General features: G+C 44.0%; 1 protein-coding gene across 4 annotated transcripts in view; it reads left to right on the plus strand.

The window, feature by feature from the left end:
• Positions 1-24,224, plus strand: part of MICAL2 (microtubule associated monooxygenase, calponin and LIM domain containing 2) — an 812,711-nt gene that overhangs the window by 87,281 nt on the left and 701,206 nt on the right. For all 4 annotated transcript variants that reach the window (XM_085648193.1, XM_085648195.1, XM_085648194.1 and 1 more), the window contains exon 2: positions 21,205-21,526. In XM_085648193.1, the coding sequence (XP_085504319.1) occupies positions 21,263-21,526 (264 nt within the window). In that variant the 5' untranslated portion in view covers positions 21,205-21,262. The remainder of the gene's footprint in view (positions 1-21,204; positions 21,527-24,224) is intronic.

Consider the following 24,224-nt stretch of genomic DNA (forward strand, 5'->3'; position numbering starts at 1 on the left):
AACAAATTGAACAAAACTTATTGGTGACAAAGGCAAAGCATTATTTTTCTCAGTGTCCCCAGGCCACCAAATAATTAGCTGCTACTAACTGCCACAAGGGGCTGTTGGCTGCCCCCTACAGGGGTGGCACCATCAGGCTTACCTCAATTTATAGAATTGTGTTAGTTGCTTATTTACATCCATACTGTCGGCTTCCTCTAATTTGTTGATCATATTTGGAATATCCAAGTACTCAGATTCGTATAGGGCAGGGGTCTTCAAACTGTGGGGCGCGACCCCCAGGGGGGCCGTGGAGTGATGCAAAGGGGGTCGCGCCTTCCCAGTCACACTTCTGCCCAGGCCCAAGGGCTTCAGCCCCCCCCCCCCCTTCCCCCGTCCTGTGTCTCAGCCCGGGCTGCTGCAGTGAAACTTGAGCTGCTGGGGGCTCAGCTGGGCAGTGTCTGGATTCCTATCTCCGGCACCCCCGTGTTTTTTCACAGGTCTTTAAAGACCATTTAACATGCCTTTGTAAACTGCTTACAGAGGCTTAGGTTTTTTTGCTGGTTCCAGTACCCCCTGGGTCCCCACTGTGCCTATTCCTTACATTTGGATTTTACATTCACTGCCGTAGTGTGAGAATGCATTTCATGGAAAGGAATACAAAGTTGGCTTCCTGGGGGCGCCGTGAGTGAAAGTTTATTGTGCTTTTGAAGCACCTGCTGCAGCGTTTCTTTCCCCGGCAATTACCAGGCCTCACATAAATGTCAAGATAACTGGTGTGATTAATTATCTTCCTGGAGAGAGATTAGAATGTTGTATAGTTGAGGTTTTGACTTCGGTGATGTTAGTGCAGCGGGTTAATATGCCTGCTGCAAAGAACGTGTACCAAGTAGATTACAGAGTGCAGATCAGCAGGTTACTGCTTTCAAAAGAGACATCCTTTTGTTACTTGCAATTTATAACTTAAAGTCCTAATAGAGAATAGTGAGCTATTAACTTTCATCCTAGAACAGCATGCACACTACAAAGAATACATTATTAGACCATTGATTAATGTTGCAAAAAGGGTTAATTTGGCTAGAAATCAATTCTTATTATTAAAGGAAACTCCCAACTATGCTGTTTCTTTTTCGACTCTGAGTTTGTGCTTCTCCACACCAAGCACTCTTGAACTATACTGCCTACCAGTATGGATGACATGTGACTCCTATACTTTTAGTCCTTTGGCTTATGTAACATTTCCTATACACTGATTTACACACTTATGATTGATTGTCTCTGTGTAATGTGTGTGTGATGCAAAGTGCTCGGACACCCTACACTGGTATGAGTGGCACTATATAACATTCAATGCATCTGAGAGTGTGGGGTTATGGAGACTTGGTCACTGTTAAAGGGTGCTAGTGAGAGAATCCGTGGTGGAGGGCACCACCAGCACTAAAGCCGGCCCTGGGAAGTATGCACAGATAAGCGCTGAAAATACCGCTTTAGGTGACTGTTTTTTTTTGTAACGACTGGGCCACCAAAATAATCTGCTGGCAACCTTAACCATAGGACTGGAAGTTTGTTGCAGGATCAGCACATTATTTATTTCCTTCACCCTCGATCCACGATTAATGCCGCAATAGTTTAACTTAGATCTTAAAGTCTACGCCCCGTCAATAACATGCTGAGTTACTTCATGGGTCTGGGAATGCACCCTGCATTCAGACAACTCATTCCTCATTCTCGCCCTTCATTGTCACGCTCACCCTGCACTCACTGATCACAATGCACTCACACTGATCACCATGCACTTACACCATTCACCCGCTCACCCTGCACTCACAGTGATCACTCTGCACTCAAAATGCACTTGTCCTGCTCACACTATACCTCAACCTGCAGTCACACGAGCACACTACTCATCCTGCACTCATGTGACACTTCACTCACCTGTCCCCCTCACTACTCAATATGCAACTCACTCAAACAAGCCCATCAGTAATCATACATTCATTCATCCCATTCTGAACTTGCATCCGCACCCAAAATGAGAGAGGACAGCAAGGGAGTGAGAGAATTTGATTGAAGAGGTCAGGGATGAGGAGAAATGTGAATTGCCGAAGAGAAGTGTGGACACGCAAGAAGTGAGTGTGATCCAAAGGTGAGGGCTTCTGTTAGAACAAAGGGGAGATGTGAAAGAGGAATGGGAGGACTGGAGAGGTGTAAGATACAAATAGACAAAAATTTGAATGAAGAGACGAGGTGAATGAGAAGTGCTGAGGGGCACGGGAGGTGACAGGGCCAGAGAGGCCATGAGATAAATGTGAGAGACTGTTAGAGATGAGGGCAGTGAAAGGACAGAATGGCAAGAGGTGATTAAAGGTGAAGTGAGAGGTTGAATGGGGAGAGTTCAGAAGTTGTAAAAAGGGGTGAAAGAAAATGACCTGCAAAGTGAGAGAGGGATCCGGGGTTAGGAGAGGAGAGAGGGATGGAAGGGAGGGGGTGAGAGGAAAGCTGCATGGGTAAAAGGCTTAACTCTACACAAAACCGCCAGGGTTTTAAGGGACCCCTGCTTCTTCCGGTCAGGGCCAGGTGAGCTTCTAATGTGGCAGCACGTATTCCTGCAGAGTGGAAGGCCCTTCACAAAGGTTGACTTGAAATCTTTCTGATGATAATTGCTGTATTTTGGTTATAAATGGGTACTGATTGGGTGAAATCTTTCCTCAGCGTTACTGTGTGTAAAAAATATCAAAATAATGAAGCAATGCTATCCCAAAATACGCTGCATCACATAACCTTATTTACATTTTCATCCCACGCAATTTAGTCAACAGGTTTAGACATTTTTGTCAAGAGGGGGTCCTTACGCCTCAAAATGTTGACAGGGGGGTCTCGGCATCCAAAAGTTTGAAGACCTCTGGTATAGGGTCTGTCCGCTTTTCCAGCTATGTGTATTCTACCATTCCCGGAAGCTGTGGGGAGGGGATACTGTTGCTCACTTCTTTCGAAGTGTGACCACAATCGGTGCGCGTGGCTGCTCCAAGCTGCGATGCCTCGCTTTCCCAGAAGCTTCTTGAGAATACCAGCAAAAATACATACTTTCTGGAAAAAACATGTTTTTGTACCTTTACAAAAATGTGTTTTGGAACAGAGTGAAGGGGCCTGGTAGCCAAAATGTTTGCAACATTGTGAAACACTACTTCAGCCCGGCCCTGACTTTAAGCTTGCTACATTTAGAAGTCCGTTTCAATTTGAAAGCAGTTTTGTTTCAGAGAAGGCTAATGGAACTTTTCTGAACAGTACATGATTTTATATGTTTTGTCAAGTCAGACTCGTGCACGACAGGGAAAGTTGGCTGACAGGAACCTCTAAGGGTTACAAAGTGAGTGTTTCTCGCAGATGACGCAGGCTTATTTTATTGCTCAACTGTTCACCTTGGAAACGAGGCTGCAATAGAATAACAGAGTTTGGGAGAAGGAACAATGTTAATGAAACAAATTTATAATGATCAGAAAATGTTATCTGGCACTCCCAGGTATCTGTCTCTTGCTTGTTTGCTAGAGCTGTTTCTTGGCGCTCCGAAGTCGTGCTCACTGATCAAGCTGCAGCAAGTTGGTTGTTATGAGGATTGGGCGCACGTGCGCGGGAGGAAGGACGCCAGGGTCTCCAATGAGCTCTTGTCATCATTTGTGGCGACCACGCAGTTAACTTTCTTTCCTCTGGTGGCTGTTTAAGTTGTAATCGTAATGTATGGCCATCAGAGGCGCAACTAGAGCCCAATTTCGGGGGGGGGGGGGGGGGGGGGGGGGCTAGCTAAGAAAAAATGTCGGTGGGGGCTGAATCTTTTAAGTCATAGGCAAAGTGGAACTGCAGGGGCTCTTAGAAGGGGTGAAACAACAGCGAGGCCTCATTAACTTGCAAATGGTCTTTTAAAGACCTGTGAAGTGCGTGTGCCCGGAAGCTGTCTCATCCCGGGCTGACACACACGACGGGAAGGGGGGGGGGGGGGGGTGTGGGGGCTGAAGCCCTTTGAGTCCAATGGGTGTTGCGCGCCTGATGGCCATGGATGTCCATTCACCAGACGATAAGGACTTGTGGATATGATTTCACAAACCCTTTACCATCCAAGAAACTCACAAGATGGACTCCATGTCCCTCCCTTAGTTCTCAATATCATTCTGGGCAGTGGTTGCAGTGCTGTGAGTACCAGATGTCAAAGCTGGGAGAAGCAGTTTCTACCCCTGTTGTTGGTATGGGCACATTCCCTGCTTGGTGTCAGTGGCAGCTGGCAACTACGGGAAGGGGGGGGGTGGAGTAAGAGGGGTGGCAGGGGTAGTTGCACGTGAGCAAGTTCAAATAAACAAAAAATACAATAATAAAAATTAAACACTACCTCAGATTGGAGAAAGCAGCCTCACTCACTGCTCCAGAGCGCACTTGAGGCCTGCACTTATTCTCAACTCAGCTGTCTTAAGACATCTGGGTTGAGAGATTTAAAGTGCACATGTGTGGCTGGCCGTCACAAGACGGTTGGCCAAAAAGACATGCACACTTTAAACAGTGCATTTAACAGCCCACCACTTCCCTGGTGGTGTCACTCAGCAGCGGCCCCTCCCCATCCTGATGATTTGTTCTGGAGAGTGAAAGAAAAATAAAATGGTAGTGAATGGCCATTTCATTTTTCATTGCTTGGGCATTGGGAGTGATTTAAGTGGGGCGATGCTCGTCCGCTCCAACGGAGAAGCCGCCCCTGCTTGGTGTACATTTGCGTTTCCCTGTCCTGAGTGCGCAACCTCATATATCTGAGATTCTTATTTTTGATTTTGTCCCTAGCCTCACACTCATCCAGAGTGTGCACAGACGCCTGGGCCTGTCCCTCGAGATGAGTGAGATGCTGGACCTGTCCTGCCACCTCTAGGGGCGCACCAAGTGTCCCCCTCATTACACTGACTGCTGTCCCTGTCATGGGTTTAGCATGTAGAGTGGTGGTGTCAGCGTATCCGTTTTTTTAATCCTTAGTTGTGACCAATTTTTTATCTGTCACTGGAGTAGAGGCCTCCTGGCCTACTCATGTAAAATTTCGCTTCTATGCTTTAACACAGATCCTGGCAATATGTTGTGTGTGTTTGTGTGTCTGGCCTGTGTGGTTCATGTATTGTGTGTAAGAGTCAGCCTAATGGAGGTCTGTGGGATACATTTCCGATGCCCCTGGCCTAGCTTTATGCACAAGAAGGAGCTGAGATTGCCTTCCCAGACAATGAAAGTGTATCGCTGACATTCCTGAAGCTGGAGGGGGGAGACCGAAGAAGCTATCCATTTGACATGAAGTGTCTAGAAGCCAGCCTGCCTGCTGAGAGACAGGAGGCACCTGCCAAACCTCAGGATCTCTTGGCCACAGGTGTCAGTGGATATCGCCCTCTCCTGAGTGGCGCTTCTGAACATGAACCGTGATTCTGCTGCATGTACTCTGCTGCAACCAAAGAAGTGTACCCGTAGCTGTCCATGCTGCTGTGACCAAAAAAGTGCCTGTGGCTCAGGTGCAGATTACCTCTTTAGGAGTGGAAGCTCTCAGTTCGGTATAGTTCCCCCTCCTTCAGTTTGTAAAGTCTCACTACGTGCAGATCATACTTTAGGCACTGCCTGGACCAGAAACTGGCAGAGTTAGCTGGATGTTGCAGAGGCTCCATGCAACACAGCAAGTCACAGTTGCCTTCTGTTTGCATCTAGATGCTGCCAGAGGTGGGTTGAAGCGGGTTGGTTATGCCAGTCTTGTTTCAATGTCACCGGAACAGCTGTGGGGACACTTCGCTGGTACCTGGAGTATCTATCCATCCATCTGTAGCACATTTTCATATGAAAGGGATATATGAAGTAAATAAATGTAAATATGAATATACTGAATGTATATATTGCAAACATGCATGGATTCCTTTCTCCGTGATTTTATTTAAACAAGTTTTATGATAAACAATCTGCTCTTCATTTAGATGTAAAGCATAGGCACATGATTATATCTCCAAAGATCATCTTGCAGAAGTCAAATCCCCATTGCAATTTTTACGTGGAAGTGAAGGTCCCCAACTCTGGTTCTTGATAGTTTTACAGCCACGACACTAACAGACTGTTGAGCAAGAAGTGTAAAAAAGAAAATACCCAATTCAACAGTTCCATCTAGACAGCCAGGATCTGGAATAATATCCACCAGGACCATCCCAATGCAGCTCCAATTTGAGAAGGAGCTGAAAGTGCACGTCTCTAAACAATATTACATCACAATGCATTAACTTTCAACAAACCACCTACCTCCACAATCACTCATTAACCATATGCTTATCTTTGACCATGTATAGTGCTCTGCTGCCTTTTTGCTAGGTTTGTGCTATAGAATTTCTGCATACACACATACATGCATGCTCTCATCTTCTGGCATGTAACAAATGTATGCCTGAAATTAGACTTGTATTGATTCCACCAATGACCCTTGTCTTTTATGAAGAGGTGACTTACAAGAATTTAGAGAAGAGCAAATAGTATACTTCCACGGGCCACAGGGTTCGTCTGTGTTCATCCAGAAATTCAGAGGAATTATATCTGTTTTCCGCCCTATTTGTTTAGCGCACAGACGCATGGATATTGTAAAGTCAGTTTTTGTAAGATGGAAAAAAGCTTAAGTATACTTGCTTTATAGTCTATTAAAGGGACTTCATACATGGCTTTTAACATTTAAGTTCCTACCTCAATTGGATATTACACCTGCTTCTGCAGTTTTTTTTAGCCTGGCCAATTGGAGTGGACAAGATAAAGTTTATAAATCCCAAGAAAAAAAAATTCTCTGAAAAGTATGAAATGTTATTGTGAGTAGAGAAGATGCTCTTTAGGATAAAGAATATCTGTTGGTTCAAGGAGAAAGATTAAAAGAAGGTATTCGCAAAACATTAGAAATGAGAAAGCAGAGGCAGAAAACCGTAGCAAAGCGAGTACTGGTGGTATCTTCCCTATTAAAGCTCCCTTTCTATGCTGTACTACTTTAGTCAGACTGAAATAGTATCTGTCTTTAACACAAGACAGGCACACTGCCAGTGAATGGCTTCTGGGGTCTAGTTGACAAAATCATTACCTCTGTTACAAATGGTAAATATAGCATTGAAGTGCAATGCTTAAAACCAGCCATTACTGCAGTTAATTACTGGTTAGTTGTAGCTGACCACCTTGGTTTTTGCTCGACTTATAATCAGGTAAAAACGTGATTACATATTTCTCTTGAATTGCTATTTAAAACAGACCTGCCCTGACTGTTATTTCTATGGTTTACAACCACTCCCACTTTCAAAGTTTTAAATACACATGGCTGTGAGCTAGCTTCAGCCACAAGAGAACTTACCTTTTTTTTTTTCTTAAAAAACAAAGGTTACAGGGAAGGTATGTTTTAGTTGGGCTCAGATTTCACTCGTACAAAAACAGTGAAATTGTGCAGTTATGGTTACCTGAGGTAACTATAACTTATGCCCTGGAAATGCACTTTTTACCTCACATATTGCATCACTCATGACATGGTCAGTGACATCTTACATGACATCACTGATGATATGATCCAATGAGTGTGTTTTCTAAACGGTTATGAGTGTTAAACATCTATGCTAAGTTTGTGTACTGCTTATGAGTGATACTATTTCTAACATATATTATGTGAGTGGCTGTGTGACTGTGGGTATCCGTGTGTGAGTGGGTGTGTGAGTGACTGGGTGTGTAAATGGTTGTGTGAGTGGTTGTATGGGTGAATAAGTGGGTGTGGGAGTAGCTGTATGGGTGAGTGGCTGTGGAAATGGCTGTATGGGTATGTGAGTGGCTGTGTGAGGGACTGTATGGGTGAGTGACTGGGTGTGTAAGTGGCTATATGGGTGAGTGAGTGTCTTTATGAGTAGGCGTTTGGTTAACTGGGTGGGTGTGGGAGTGGCTGAATAGGAGAGTGACCGTATGAGCAGCTGTATGGGTGAGTGAGTAGACAAGTAAATACTTGTATGAATGGGTATGTAAGTGGTTGTGTGGGTTTGTGAGTGGCTCTGTTCAGAGGCTTTATGGGTGAGTTATTGGGTGTGTAAGTGGCTGCATGGGTGAATGAGTGGGAGTAGCTGTATAGGTGAGAGCATGGCTGTGTGAGTGAGTGGGTGGCTGTGTGTGTAGGTATATGGGTGAGTGGCTGTGTGTGAGTGGGTGTGTGACTGGCTATGTGGATGAGTAATTGGGTGTGTGGGTGGTTGTATGGGTGGGTCAGCGGTCATATGAGAGGTTGTGCGGGGGTGTGAGTGGTTCTGTGGATGTCATGAGTGATCCCAGCGATGTCATGAGTGATGTAATATGCGAGTTCATAAGCAGTGCATTGCAGGGATGTGAGTTATAGTGCGGAATTTCACTAGTTTTGTATCAGTCAAATCTGAGCCAAAATATAACGCCCCTGTAACCTTTGTTTTTTCAGTGAATTTCCAAGTTTTTTTGTAATGTTGTTTCCTAACTATAATGTCCTTGTAACCTCGGTTTTTTCAGTGAATTTCCAAGGTTTTGTTTAATGTTGTTTTCTAACTATAACGTCCCAGTAACCTTTGGGTTTTTTTCAGTGAATTTCTAAGGTTTTTTAAATTGTATTTCCTAACTTTGACCTTTGAGATTGAGTGTGTGAGTGCATGAGTGTCTCAGTGGGAGTGTGAGGGAGTGCATAAGTGTCTTAATGGGTGTGTGAGTGTCTGTATGGGACTGGAAGTGACTGCATTAGAGTCTCACCGGTGTGTGAGTGGGTGCCTTAGTCTCTGAGTGGGTTTGTGAGTGGCTGTATGGGTCTGTAAGTGGGTGCATGAGTGTCTGAATGGGTCTGTGAGTGGCTGTATGAGTGTCTGAGTGTGTCTGTGAGTAGGTGTGTGAGTGTCTAAGTAGGTCTGTCAGTGGGTAGGCAAGTGCCTGAGTGTGATTGTGGGTGTCTAAGTCTTTTAACCATAGGATTAGCACTGTGCCATCCACGCCGAGCTAGAAAGGGACAAAGCCGTTTACCATTAGACAGCAAAATCTTTACGCATAGGATTAGCAAAGTGCTCTCCATGCCAAGCGGTAAAATGACAAAAGCATTTTACCACTCCAGGCACAGTATTACAACTTTGGATTGGTAAAATACCATCCAAGCCAACCTGGAATGCATAAAAGCAACCCCTGGCACGTGTTAGGCTCTCATTAGAGCTCTTAAGAGTGATCTAGGTTTTTCCAGACACAAGGGAGCATCCAGTATGAGTCAAAACAATACCCTTTCAGGCTTAGAGTGGTGATTACATTATGCAAAATAGGAAGCAGAGAACTCTGGGTAGTTCCCAAATTTAGGTGGAGAGCAGCTCCTATATAGAACACCCTGCAACACCAGCAACACTCTGAATCAGCTCACTTCAAATGTCTGTTTTTCTAGCAAAGGTTTCAAGCATAGGATTAGCACAGTGCCGATTCCCAGAAAAAATGATTTAAAAATAAAAGAAAGAAAAGGGGTCAGGATAAAAATACCCTGAACCCCTGTAGGCCTCTTGGGGTGGGAGGGGGTTCCTGCAGGGACAAAAAAAATAAACAAAATAAAAAAAGGTTTGGCAGGAAAAAACCTCCAAAAAATGAATAATCGCCCCAGGGTGGGCCAGATCCCGGGGGCATTTTCATAATAAAGGAGGGGGGCACATGGACCCCTCCTCCTGAGGTTTATTAATGCCCTGAGGACCACCACCTCCCAGGGGCTTCTTTACAAATAAATACCAGGGAGGCCCGTATGGCCTTCCCGCTGCCCTGGGACCACCACCTCCATGGGGCTTTTCTCAAATTAAATCCTGGAGGTATTGGAGTACCCCATCTCCGCCAGGGATGGGGTCCCTGGGGCTGAAATCTGCCCAGTGAGGGGGGCCACGTGTCCCCCCCCCCCCCCCTCCCATTCAAAAAAGGCCTGGTCCAGGGGATGGGGTCCCCAGGGTCCAAACCTGCCCAGGGAAGAAGGGCTACAAAGCTCCCTCTGTGTGAAAGTAACTCGGGCTCCCGCTGGAGGCGGTGAGCCGGCAGGGACCGCAGGGGCCTTGAGGCTCCCCTCATGACCCCTAACAGATGGGAGTGGGCTGAGCCCTGTGGAATGGGGTCACTAGGGCTAAAATCGGATCATTAGGGGGCTGCATGGCCCCGCTCCCCTTGCTTTAATTTTTTTAAAGAAGATATAAAAGGCTGGTCCTTGGGGGATGGGGTCCCCGGGGCCCAAATCAGTGCAAGGAAGGCGGGCCACGCAGCCTCCCTCCCCTAATAAATACTTCCTGGTGCACAACTGGTTGGGGGATGAAGTCCCCTTGGCTGAAGAGGGTCCTTGGGGGCCAACAACCCCTCCTGTTACCTCCAGTAAGTCCCACACAGTGGGATTGCTGAGAGGTCTTTGGAAGCCACATCTCCTTTCTCCACTACTCTGCAAACACACCTCCTGGCACACTACTGGTTGGGGTATGAAGTCCTCTTGGATGCTGAGGGATCTTGAGGACCAAGAAGTCCTCCTGTTACCTCCAGTATGTCCCATACAGCAGGATTCCTGAGAGCTGGTAGTAGGCCCCACCCCCTTTCTCAACGACTCTGCAAACGTGACTACTAGTTACAGGTTACAGGGATGTTAGGGTTAGGAAATAACATTAAAGAAGTTGAAATTCACAAAAAAAAATAATTACAGGGACATTATAGTTCGGAAATAGAATTTATAAAACTTGGAAAGTCACTGGAAAAAAAACAAAGGTTACAGAGACGTTATAGTTGGGTTCAGATTTCACTTGTATACAACCAGTGAAATGCAGCAGTTATAGTTACCCGAGTTAACTATAACTTATGCCCCAGCAATGCACTGCTTATGACGCCACACATTACATCACTCACGACATGTTCAGTGACATCACTCATGACATCTCAAGTGACATCACTCATGACATCATCAAGTGAGTGTAAGTGTTTTTAAGAGCTTATGGTTGTTAAATATATTTTCTAGCCTACTACAGAAGTCAAATTAGTATACTAGGGGCACTATTACTGAGTGAAAATACTTATAACATACATTATGTAATTGGCTGTGTGACTGTATGTATCCTTGTGGTGTGGCACAAACGAGGGGCAGGACAAATACAGCTTGGGTATGAGCCGCTTCTGACCCCCTTCGAGAGACAGCTGTTGCCTCTTTAAGATGTGTGAAACCTGCCTCTCTCTAAGTTGCTTAAATCTACCTTAAAAACATAATCACTGATAAATTCTTCATAGGTGGACTTCAGTAGAGGTGTGCATTCTACATAACCATTTCTGTCCTGTGCGTTATAGAGATTTGTATAACGTTTGTTGTTTCATTAGCATGGCCCTGATTCAAACTGGTGACTTTATGAACCTTGGTGGAAGGTACTGTTGTATTTCATGTATATTCGCACTCTATTTTTGAGTAAACCATCACAGACCAGAGGTTGATTTCTAATTGGTTGAGTTGGATGCACAGTGGTGCAGATGGTATTTTTGTGTGAATGATTTGGTCTAATAGTGCCTGGCATTGTTTAGCCCAAGTGAACAGAGATCTTTATCAATTTAGGTTTGTGATGCCGTGGGGGATAGGTACCTGCATTTCCAAGCTCAAAGTATAAATCTGAGGTAGCTGAGAGCATGATTCTTGTTAAGGGTTCATATTATTGCATACACTGGACTAACTGTGGGGTGTTGGGTTTTATGTGTTATGTGTTTTTGCGGATGGGTATTTCGTTTTGTTCGATGCATGTTTGTCAAGATCCAACTGTATCATACCTCGAGCTAGGTTAGATTCGTGTCTGTTGTTCTATCATGTCCTGCTGGAAGTGGTGATTGATTATTATGGGTATTACAGTTGTGAGCTCATTATACCAACTTGGCTTGGTTTTTTGCCCAACCTGTAATAGTGATCTACACCATCCAGACACAGTTGAAGCAGTGCTTGGTAAAAGCGGGGCTTCTGTCTTCAGCGAGAGCGAGAAGATTTTACTGTCTTGCTGCAAAACTATTTTTTTCCTGGACACAATGCGAAGAGCATAAACCCACGCACACATACATTCATCATGTAAATTTGGTTACTTTACAAATTCTGTTAAAAGTTTTTTGTGCAGGCCAGAGAGTTTTTTTTAAAGTTTCGGTGATGTGTGTTACTTGTGCTAAAACAGTGGTAATCAAATATTCTACTAACTTGCCCTTTTGGGCAAATGTACGTAAATCGGAAGTTATTCTGGGCGGGTAAAACATGGGTTCTTGTATTTCTATAATTTAGAGTTTTTGATGCACTACTCATTTGGTGCAGTTCATGATGAAGATCGATAATTACTGCCATTTCTGCAGCCCTGGTGCAACTTAACAGTCTAATAAGGGTAAACACAATCTTTGGGGGTGGACTTGTCTAGCATTACCTACTCACAAGAGATTATTTTTAGCCATTCCCGTGTAATATGCGTTATGTGGATAGTTGCTTTTTTGACTATATTTGAAGAAAGTGCTCTGTCGCAATTCCGGTTTGTTTTTTGAACCACGTAGAGCTCTTGATAAATAAAATAAATGTTGCAATAACTCTATTTCACTATTATTGTGGCTGCAGCTATCATACCAGGTGCATTTTGGTTCAGAATAGTTTTTAATTATTTTTAGTAGGGTAATATAACATTGGCAAGTGCAAATTGCATATAGTTCAGGATTTGATAAGATATCAATCGATGCGTGAGCCCTGATTTTAGGTCTGGTGTTAACCAAGACTGTTTGATTTTAATAAAATTATAAGTGTAGCATGCTTATTTATTGGGGCTTTCAGCCAGCCCTCTTCATCCCGTGGTCTGTCGTAATTTGCATTTTTAATCCAACCGCGACTCCACACAGCATGGGACAGTGGGTCAGCCCACTTCAGCCCTCAGTATCGTCTCTGTGAATGAGCGCACTCCGCTCTTTCACAAGGAACACATCCAAAGTAGTTCCCTTAAGGGCCAGGGATTACAATGACAATATGTGTCTTTTGAGACCAAAAAGTATTTTTGCTTTTAGCCAGTGTTTTTATTAAGTTTGACAAGAGTCTGGCAGCTCCCCCTCCCTCCCCCCGCAAAGTTCTGCAGAAACCATGGCAAAACTGAAAAAAGGATTTACAAAGCCAAAAGTCTGGCAACCATCGTCATAACTATTGGCTTTGGCAGTGCCTATTTTGTTTTTAGTTTGGGTCTTGCAGGCCCAAAATGGAAATGTTAAAGCTGTAAGGAGTTGTTAGTAGAATTTTATGATTTGTAGTTGACCGGTATCAGAACCCCATTCAGAGGGCCTCGGGGCAAGCAGGAGCTACTGGTCCCCACCGTGGGAGTTGAGGCCTTTTACTCCTGATGTCCTGGGGCCGACCTACTATGGATCCTGGGCAACTGGGCCAAGTTCCCCTTCAGCACTTGACTCTCATTGGTAGTGTGGGTCAAGTAGTCCAAGGCCTCTCTGTGGTGGAGGGGGGGATGTAGACCCAGGGGTGAACACAGGCTCGCAACTCAGAATACGTTCAGTAGCAGCGATAAATGATTGTCCAGTCTTTTTAAGAAAAAAGGATTATTTATATAACAACACAAACTAAAATTCGGCATTTACAAACAATACACACTGTCCCCTGAGGTCTGGGCTCTTGTGTTGTTACAAACAGGTTGCTGAATCCAAATTCATTCATTATATGCGGCATTCAGGTTAAGGCTCACTAGTAGTGTGAGTCTCCGGAGTCCCACTTCAACTGCTATTAAGTCAAAAGTGTTCCAGCACGGAAGCGCTGTAGGACAGGCAGGTTCCCGCAGGGCCATCAGGCCTGTAAATGAGTCTTACCCTCACCAGTCGTACCTGCATAACTAGAGTCTCCACGAACGCCCCCTTCACGGGTGCTAAAGCTGCAGTGGCTGTCTGCGGAGAGTTCCTTGCATGCAGAGCCTACAGAAGCCAGGGTTTCTTCGGCGTTCCTCCAATTCTGATAATTTTCCTTTGATCCTCCCGACAGTTTGGGGAGTGGGGGGTTCAAGTCAGGATTGGGCCCGCAGGACCACACTACTTGCCTTATCCTGGTGGCCAGACCTGGCATACTGGGTCACTGTAATCACTCTGCACATGGGCTATGGCTGATTGACAGTGCAACAATCCTCATAGCGGCCCCTCCTGGCATACTAGGTCATCCGCTTCACTCCGCATAGGTGCTATGGCCCGAAGGGCATGGCAACAATTTTCACAGCAGCCCCATCCAGCATATGTGGTCACCAACTTCACTATGCACACGGCCTACAGCCCAATCTGAACAGCAGTAATCTTCACGGTGGCCCCACCTGACATACATTGCTGCAGACTTTCTTCTGCACACGGGCTACAACCCAAGCTCCGAAAAAGCCATTCTCCTCACTTCAGCGTTCCAATAGCCAAGATTTGCAACTGGACCTCTCTCCCTCCAGTGCTCTTCCCTTCCTCACAGGGCACACTGGCATTAATGCTCCAGGGGCACATGATCTTGAATTCCCTGGGTGATGTCCATTTACCCAGCTGGGAGACTGGCAGGCCTTGGCCTCCAGACCTGGTCACAGGCAGAAGTCTTTCAGAGCTTCTCCTTGCACCGGCTGCTTGACAGTTGACAATTTTGGGGGGCTCAAACTCCCCTCATTATAGTGCATTTCCAGATACCAAATGTCATTTAGAGTCTCAGTCTTTGAAGTTTATGTTGGGGGTCTGCTTCTTTTGAAGTGCCCACTCCTCCCCCCTGCCCTTTCTCCAGAAAACAGACTGTCACAGCAGGAGCGACTCAAAAACTTATAGCCCACCACACAAGCCATGGGAGTGACTAGAGGTTCACACCTAGATGTAAGCCACAGTGATATGTGTATCAAAAAGTTATCCCAGGGCCTTGTTCCTACTCGGGCAAAAATCTTGTATCAGCCCCATCTCCTTCCTGAGATGTTTCCAGGGCACACTTTGAAGTACACTGAATAGCGGGCTCTCCTTTCCTCCAGTGTCTCCCAACCAGATCAAAGTAATTCAGCAAACCACAAATCTACCTGGGGTGGATTCCTTTACCTCCTCATGCTCCTCCAGTTAGCCCTGGGTCTCAAAAAATGAAACCCATAATTTTACATGTATTGCACCTTTCACAGGTGCACATATACTTAGCACATTCTTATAACATACACACACTGCCTAGCCTGTATTCTTGCCTTGTATTCTTGTCTACTACCTGGCATGATTGACCTTTTCAGTGGCAGTTTGTCTTGATGTGGTAAGACTGTGTTTAGTCCACTCTAATAGAACCACCCTGGTATTGTCTGTTAATTGATGTTTGATGTTTGCACTGGTGTTTCTAATATGTAAATGAAAACTCTATAGATGAAGCATTAGACTTGTTATGACAGAGTCGAAGATGTTAAACATCTACCCTAGTAAATTATACACAAATGATTGTAGCAAGTCGTAAAGATAGGATCAAATCAATTATCTTTCTTCTTGGTAATGCTGGTCAGGCTATGCTTGTTTACTACACTTAGCCACGTCATGTGGCGCTATCCTCTGTTTGTCAAACACTGAGTTTATTCGTGTCTGACTTATTTGTTGCTATTGCTGCTGTGGTGCAGGTTTGATTTTATGCATTTTGGGTCAATTTCCCAAAGTGTCAAATGTGCTAAAGGGTAAGTGTGTCTCTAATGGTCACAGAATTTGCTTGTGATGGGGATTCACTGACATTACCAGTAGATCGTTGCTTAAGTTGTGTTGTGCATGCTGCACAATGCCCATAGAAATGAGTCAATAACTAATGCATGGTTTGCCTGCAAGCATGATTGTGTCTCATGAGCATTAAACTTGTCCTTGTGCAATTACCAGAAGGCAACAGGGAACTAATGCTGATGTGTCAGCAGCATGCCCATTGCCCCCTTTCCACTCAAAATTGTTAATACTCCTCAAGGAGTAATTAGGGGGATAGGCAGTGGGATGCTATGGAGTGGTACTTGCCCTGAAGAAATAAAAGCAGCACACCAAGCACCCCGAACATAAACCTCTACTTCAGGTGAAGACGGGCAGTAACCCAGAAACATGTGTCCAAGAATGCACAGAAATAACAGCACTGGCAGATGGTGAGATGGTGAGAGCTCCGTTTCTTGTGAGTCACTGAAAATATTAGGAATTGTGATACCAGAATGCAATGGGGAACTTGTGCTTATATGACAGCAGTGCTGTTCCTCCCCCAGTATTGCCTTTGCAGAAGTGCCATGAAAAAGAATTTGTATACATCTATGCACTTAAAGAGCACAACTCCACAGGGGGTTTCCTCTCTTGAGAAATGCAAAAACATAAATATCGATAGTCGGTTCTTCCTAGTTGCACCTTTTCAATGCCTGACCTAGCGCAGGAGGTGAGCAACGTAGGAGTGCAAGAATATGCAAGTCATTTGCATCTTTTCTGAACCATCCAGTGGCGGCTCGCAGAGGGAGCGGGGCGGGGGAGGGAATAGGGTGAGGGGATAGTGGAGTTGGACATACGACGGCCAGGATTAACTTGGCGATGCAGCGAGCGCAAGGTAAATAATAGTATTTATTTATTTGTTTACTTTACTCCTGGCCATCGTATGTCTGACTTTACTACCCCCCGCCCTGCACCTCCCCCGGCCCGCCCCACCACACCGCAGCACTCCCTCTGCGAGCTGCCACTGGAACTATCAAATATTTTTGAGATTTACTCCTTTATAGGGGTAAACCTTAGGTTCATTAATTGTTCTTGGTCCCTGTTTGGTGAATGATCTAGGTAAATTCAATACCAGGAGTTAACGCTCAGCCAGCATTCATCCATCTTATAATAAGGTGTTAGGCGCGAGAGTATGTCGCCGCCATTACTCCTCAGTAACCACTCATAAATACTTTTTGTTTCACCGCTATGATATATCCGATCAAATTAACAAGCCTCTGCCTGGTTTTCCGAACCCCAAACCACAATTTCAGAGAAAATTGGTTAACAAGCACATTATTCTACCAACGTTCACACAGAAATATATGAGCAGCTGTCCTTTATTTTGTGACTGAAGCATAATCTGCCATTTTTTCGTAGTTTTGCTTTTTCTATGAGAATTTAGGTTTGTTATGCAAGGAATGGATTGCGGTTTGGGGAACGGGGTAGTGTAATGCAGTTGTATGCGTGAGTGGTTTGGCAAACCAGCAGGTGCGGCTGCGCCCGGTAAGCAGCAGTGGGGCGGGAAAGGGGGAAGTGGGGGGTAAAAAAAAACACACACAAAAAAACACTTAACTGTTGACCAGCCTACTGGCCGACCGCGTCCTCTTCCTGGCTTCTTCTCTGCAAAGGATGCAGGAAGCACCGGGCTCCCAGCCTCCCAATAGCCAATCACAAGCTGCAGTGCAGTATTGTCATTGGTCTGAGCACTGTGGTTCGGCGCTCAACCAGTGAATGGTAGGCTGGGCGTGTTCTCCATGCAGGCTGTAATGCAGCTTGCATGGAGAACATGCAAAGTGCGCATGAATGTTTGCCCGGCCCCAGAGGGCCAGTCAAACATTCATGCGCACTTACATAGTGCCCAACACTCCTCCCGCTACTCTGGGAGCAGAGCAGATCTGCCCCGCTCTGCCCGCTGAGACGCAGCGCAGGAAAAATAAAAGGATAATGCCGTTACAGCAACCCAGCAATTAAAAATGTATTTGGAAGGAAACAAATAAGATGTGTGGATGGAGTGTAATGCTTCTATGCCTGAAATAAGTCCTAGAGCAGGTAGGAGAGAGAACTGCCACAGAAGAGGCAAGTGGAAACAAGCTTTGTTGTGAGTGTGGACTGGTCGCTCTTTTTTTTTTTTTTTATACTGTGAACCCGACCTGAAGGTATTGGAGCACTTTACAGGAGTAGTAGTTTTATTACTCAAGGAGAGATTCATTATAATATATATATATATGTATATATATAATATTTATTTTTGGAGGGCACAGTGAGATTAAGACTTGCTCGGTACACCTTTCAAATTTCGCTTCTGGTCAATGTCAAGTTTGCTGCTCATTGTACTGTGAATGATTCTCACAGTTATGGAAAACTCATTTCAAACTTGCACTTTCACTTCGGGTGGGAAATATATTTCATTGCATGTTGGCAGAATGTCATTTGACTTTAAAAGCAAGGGTTAGTGGTGGTGGGGCCGGTTCACAGAACTGATCTGTGACAAAATCCTAAACTTACTACTTTTGGAATGCACAGAAGGCATTTAGTAGTAGTAAAGTTAGGATTTTGTCTTAAAACAGACTTAAGACAAAATCCTAACTTTATTGCTACTAAAAGCTTTCTGTGAATACCAAAAGTAGTAAGTTTAGGATTTTATCTCAGATTACTTCTGTGAATCGGACCCGGGGTGAGGAGTACGAAGGCAGACTTGGTGGGCTTCTGCGGCCCATTGAGTTTCGAAATAGAAAGACCCTCCGTCCAACTCTTGGTGACCAGGGCGTCGAATGTTTTCCCACTTTGTTTCCTCCTAAATGCTCACAGTTAATCCTCCATTACTCGTGACAAACCTAAATATGGTCGCACTGTGCAAGAGAGCCAGATTCTGTGGAAAGCTGCTCCCATTGAAGCTTGCTTCCTCTGTTCAGGGCCCTGAATGTTTTCGCTGCACTGGGCATCGGTTGACTTTACAGTGCACCCTTGGCAGGTTTTCCGTTTTAATTGTGTTTTGTCTGCGTCTGCTCGACTACACCCTTAATAACACTGAACTCCTGCTGCACTTGCCTCTTTCCCACTGCCCCATTACACAGGGCCGGGCTGGGATCGGGGCCCAGCATTGGCTGCACCGCTCTTTGGCATTCTTTAGTAAAAATATTTCACTTTTCCTAGCAGCAGTGGGCGGCGACGTGAAAATGAAAATATTACTTGGGAACTAAATCTGTTTTGTTCTTTCCTTGAACTGTGTTCGTGGAAGGAGAGTCTGGGATCTGAAATGAAAGCCCTGGGAGTGACCGTCAGGAAATTTATTTTAGATTTTTGGAGGCTAAACAGGGATTACCAGGATTTGTTTTCCATTATATGAGCACTTGTTCAGACATCCACAAACAGCTCTCCGTGCCTCAGCCTAACACTTCCTTCAAATGTCCTTGTGCACCATAGGGGTATTGGACCAGAGATGCAATAACTTGTGAGATCTTGGGTTTAAATGTTACCCTTTAAACTTAGAAGGTATGTAAACACCCTGTGCCCCAAGCAATCATTCCATACTTCCTCCCCTTGGCAATTATTTCCAGATCTGCAGGTGCTGCCTCCGAAGGCTGCCTGCTGGACTGGTGCAAGGGTTTATGCCTCGCTCCTCGATGATCATTCGGCACCCCCTCGGAAGGTAACCGACCGATATGTGATGGGAGTAAGGGCAGTCTGGCGCCCCTCTTCTGGTGGATTCCTAGGCAGCCTAGAACCACTTTAACATAGAACGGGCCTGGTTCCCTGTCCTTGAATAGTGCAACTAAACTTTGATATAAGACGGACATATTTGATACAAAGCTTGCTGTTGTTTCTGAACAACGTATTTATTTTTCTGTGAGTCTTCTCTGGTCGTTCTTTATTCCAACGGATCACCCCTTTGGCATGACTTATGAAGTTCGATACACGCAATTTCATGTCATAGTAGTGTTAATTTACAAGTGAACCTATCGGCGTTTTCCATGTCTGTATAATAAATGTGAAACATTAATATACACTCATTACCACAACTGATTGTTTCTGTGTGAGGCCAGGCACTATGCAGGTGGAATAGGAGTTATGGAGAGTGGTTTGTAGTCCCTGGGCTGCATGGTGGTACTAACTATCTCAGTAGGGTTCACCAGGCCTTACAAAGGGGTAGCGTCAAATGTGCCCAGTTATCACTCACAGGGTGAAAGGACAAGCAGATTGTCCAAAAGCATCAAGCGGACTGCGCGGTTAAATTGTGCAAAAAGCCAAAGTAGGGACTTTGTTGGCTTCACACCCAAGGGTGCGTTTACTGCTTTTCAGGGCTGAATAGGTTTCAAAATATAGTGCGCCATTAGTCAGCATTTTTTTGCCATCCATTTTAAACAAAGCATGTATATCATTTTTGTTATGCTAGGTGTATGGTATTCTTTAAGTCTGCTATTTATGGAGATTGTGATGACATTTACAACAGTGTGCTACTTTTAAGTACATGCCGAAAATGTGGGTATGACTTCCGGATGGGACTAGGGTTTGGATAGACCACAGCTGGAAATAGTTACTATTAGACTGAGACTGCAATTTGATAGATGAAAAATTGTTTACCCGTCTTTCTACAGAAATTTCCTCTTAATTCCAGTGGCTACCAATCGGGCAAAATCTGTAGAATAAAAAAATATGTGACACTAGCCCAACATAGATCCAACAGGTTTGGCTGCATGCTATGTATTGAATATACATATATTAGATACGTCACTGGCTTTCATAAGAATTGTGTATGGACTTGGTCTTCCTGCACATATTTGGACACACCTGCAACAATCTTTAACTTGTATTATAGTTATGCCATTGCAGTAGGAAGTTCTTTAACAAATACTATGGTGGTCTGTTGTAGTTAAGACAAGTCATTGGTACTGGACTATTCCATGATAAGTCTATTTGGGGAAATGATTAATCAATTAGATAGTGATTACCACTTACAATGCAAGTGCATTGATAGGTTCACCAAATAATATTGTCGAGTGGGGACTGGAGTATCACTTGCAGAAATAAGGGTTTAATTTCATTGTAAACTGATGTCCTGTTGCTTCAAGATCTGGATAAAGTTGAAATTCGCACTGACTGTCACACTAACTACCAAGTTCTGCAAAGTTTAGCTTTGGGTAATCAGTTTTTGAGGAACGTCAATGTAGATAAATGACAAGAGAACCTCTTTAAATATATATTCTAACAATTAAATGCCTATCGGAGACACAAAAAAGGGTAACATTACATAGGCAATGAGCATCCAGCGGTTTCAGTTTTTTAACCAATATTTGCACTTTAGTGTGAATAAAGGAATAAAGTGGCACAGGCAGCAGAGGTGAATGGAAGAAAGTACCGAACTTGGACTTTTGGGAACTATTATTAATGTTAGCATTATTGTTAGTGGTGGTGGTGTTGATATCAGTAGCATAGGATTCCAGGTGTAATCGGACTTACTTCACTCACTTGCTATTGCATTACTCATTTACCTCTGTTTTTTGTTTGTAGGTGTATCATGCCAGCAAATATTTAGTATATAGTGCGGCCTGTACTTTCTGCGCAGAACATGGGTGAAAATGATGTTGGAAAGCCGAGCCAAGCTGGCCAGCTGTTCGAGAATTTTGTCCAAGCATCAACCTGCAAAGGAACGCTTCAAGCCTTTAATATCCTTACTCGGCATCTAGAACTTGACCCGCTGGACTACAGAAACTTTTATACTAAACTTAAGGCAAAGGTCAATACCTGGAAGGCCAAAGCTCTTTGGAACAAGCTTGATAAGAAAACCAGCCATAAAGATTACAAGAAAGGAAAAGCTGCTATTAACACTAAGGTAAGAACAGCAATTATATGGCGAGTGCCAAGTTGAACTGTGATTTTCAGCGATTGAAGTCTTTAAGTATGTAGCACATGGAAGTTCATCAACCACCTGAATCAATAGGTTTAGACCTGAGTCAGATCATTGAAGCAGTGTTGGCCAAGCCGGGTCCGGAATAGCATAGGCGTTTAAGGATATGCACCTCCTTAGCATAGACCTATAAGAATATGCACCTCCTAAGCATAGACGTATAAGGATTTGCACCTCCTAAGAATAGACGTATAAGGATATGCACCTCCTTAGCATAGGCATATGAGGAATACGCACCTCCTAAGCATAGACATATAAGGATATGCACCTCCTAAGCATATACCTATAAGGATATACACCTCCTAAGCACAGAGGTATAAGGATATGCACCTCCTTAGCATAGACATATGAGGATATGCACCTCCTAAACATAGACGCATAAGGATATGCACCTCCTAATTATAGACACATAACGATATGCACCTCCTAAGCAAAGACCTATAAGGATATGCACCTCCTAAGCATAGACGTATAAGGATATGCACCTCCTAAGTATAGACACATAACGATATGCACCTCCTAAGCAAAGACCTATAAGGATATGCACCTCCTAAGCATAGACGTATAAGGATATGCACCTCCTAAGAATAGACGTATAAGGATAGACGTATAAGGATATGCACCTCCTAAGAATAGACGTATAAGTATATGCACCTCCTAAGCATAGACCTATAAGGATATGCACCTCCTAAGCATAGACGTACAAGGATATGCACCTCCTAAGAATAGACATGTAAGGATATGCACTTCCTAGAAATGTCGTCATCTTCTGTAAATAAATATGCAGTTTACTTACATTGCGAACATAAGTATAAATAAAGACAAAAGCAATTTCAGGCACAGACCATATCATAACCCTAACTACATAAAAAGGCTTCATATGCAAGAGGCAAAGTAGAATACTGTAACTCTTGCGTTTTCTTTTTAATTTTTAAAATTCTCAAATTCTACAGCACAAACCAATTGGTGAACACGTGGCAAGGATATTAGCAACTATGACTGTTTTTATATAGTTTTTGCCAACAATATGAACATAAATGCTATTTTAGACTGAATTTCCTAGCTCTATACAGCAGACTTTGATGGGCTAGTTCGGGCATAACTTACTCTCATTTGGGCCTGTCAAAACGGTAATGGTGGTATCAAAATTAGACTTTGGACGCATATCAATATTTGAGATCTTTTGTTCATCTGCATCCTTTGTGCATTTACATTCAGTGGTTGCATTAAACCTCACGTATTTCATGCTGTGAGGCTTTCCACAATACATTTCACATAACTGGGTGGCTTGGTGACTGAGACCCACAATCGTATCAAACCTGAAAAATCAGCAAACCCATGTTTAGTTCCTCATCAACAGCTGGAGGTTGAGTCGCCAAAATGGCAGGGCTAGTGGAAGTGACATAATGCACCATTGGAACTCTGATGCCATTAGAAGGTTTACCCTCAGTAGGGCTGAGGGTGAGGGCAATTGGCCAGGAGGGGAAGACACACTAAGTAACCATGACCATGTCTTGTTTACTTTATGATCCTGACACTGCCTGAGACCAGGAGTTATCAGGTATTGTCGGGGTCATAAAAGGGTGAGCCAGTGATAGCAGGTGTTACACCATTATTGCGTCGGTAACAAAATGTGATCTAGCCACCTTTCTTGCACATTATACACACTAGAATGGTATAATTTGGTTTAAAAAATGTATGGTGAAATCAATCCGCATGCAATAATGAGGCCAATGTGATCTTCTTTTACAAAATGTCAATACAATACTGCTACTTTGCATTGAGAATCTTTAGAACTGCCTTACATTTGCAAGTGCTATTTAGTGAATATATTTTGGAAAGCTACTTTTTCTAAGGAATATTGTCACGACTAATTGCAATTTTGAAAGTGTGTCAGATATAGTCTTTCTGAGCAATTTGTTTTGTAAATGCATCACTTTTCGATTTCAAGAATTTTTGACGTATTTTGTAATATAACAACATGAGCAAAAGTAATTCTTTTTTTCAAACATGTCGCTCAGAAGAACATTTCATTTTGTTAACAACTTCTTTACTTTATGCGACGGGAGTCACTCCATTGGTTACATTTCCCAAACAACCTTCGCAGTTCACTCCTTCACCCTGTTTCTACCCCTATTGCTCTGCGTTCAACCCCGCTCTGACGATGACCTTTGTCTGTGTCATCAAGCTCCCCAGCAAGTGCCACAAATCACCCAGGGAATAGTGTCCCGACTGACATTATTTTTTAGCATTCAAACCGATCAGCGACATGATGTTTGTTGATTGCATCCGTAAAGATGAAAAGTATCATTTTAGGGGCTTGTTTAGTGGCACCTTTCTTCATCAATGCAATGCATAATGGCTGCTTCACACTATCAAACTGATCATCGTGCATTCGATTGAACCTCAACCACGCCACAAACTGCCAGAGGTCTACATAAACAAATGCTTATTTCAGGCATGACAATTTCAACCATCCCTGACTTCGTCCACAGCACCCCTTTGCTTTTGTAATAACGATGATCGCATTAGCGATGCTTGAGAATGGCCACACGCTTAGAGCGGCTGTTAGCGTGTGCCATATGGGTCAGTCCTAGTTATCTTCTTTTCCTTCTCACTTCCA

Source organism: Triturus cristatus, chromosome 3_2 (assembly GCF_964204655.1).
Source record: "Triturus cristatus chromosome 3_2, aTriCri1.1, whole genome shotgun sequence".
NCBI classification, from domain to species: Eukaryota; Metazoa; Chordata; class Amphibia; order Caudata; family Salamandridae; genus Triturus; species Triturus cristatus.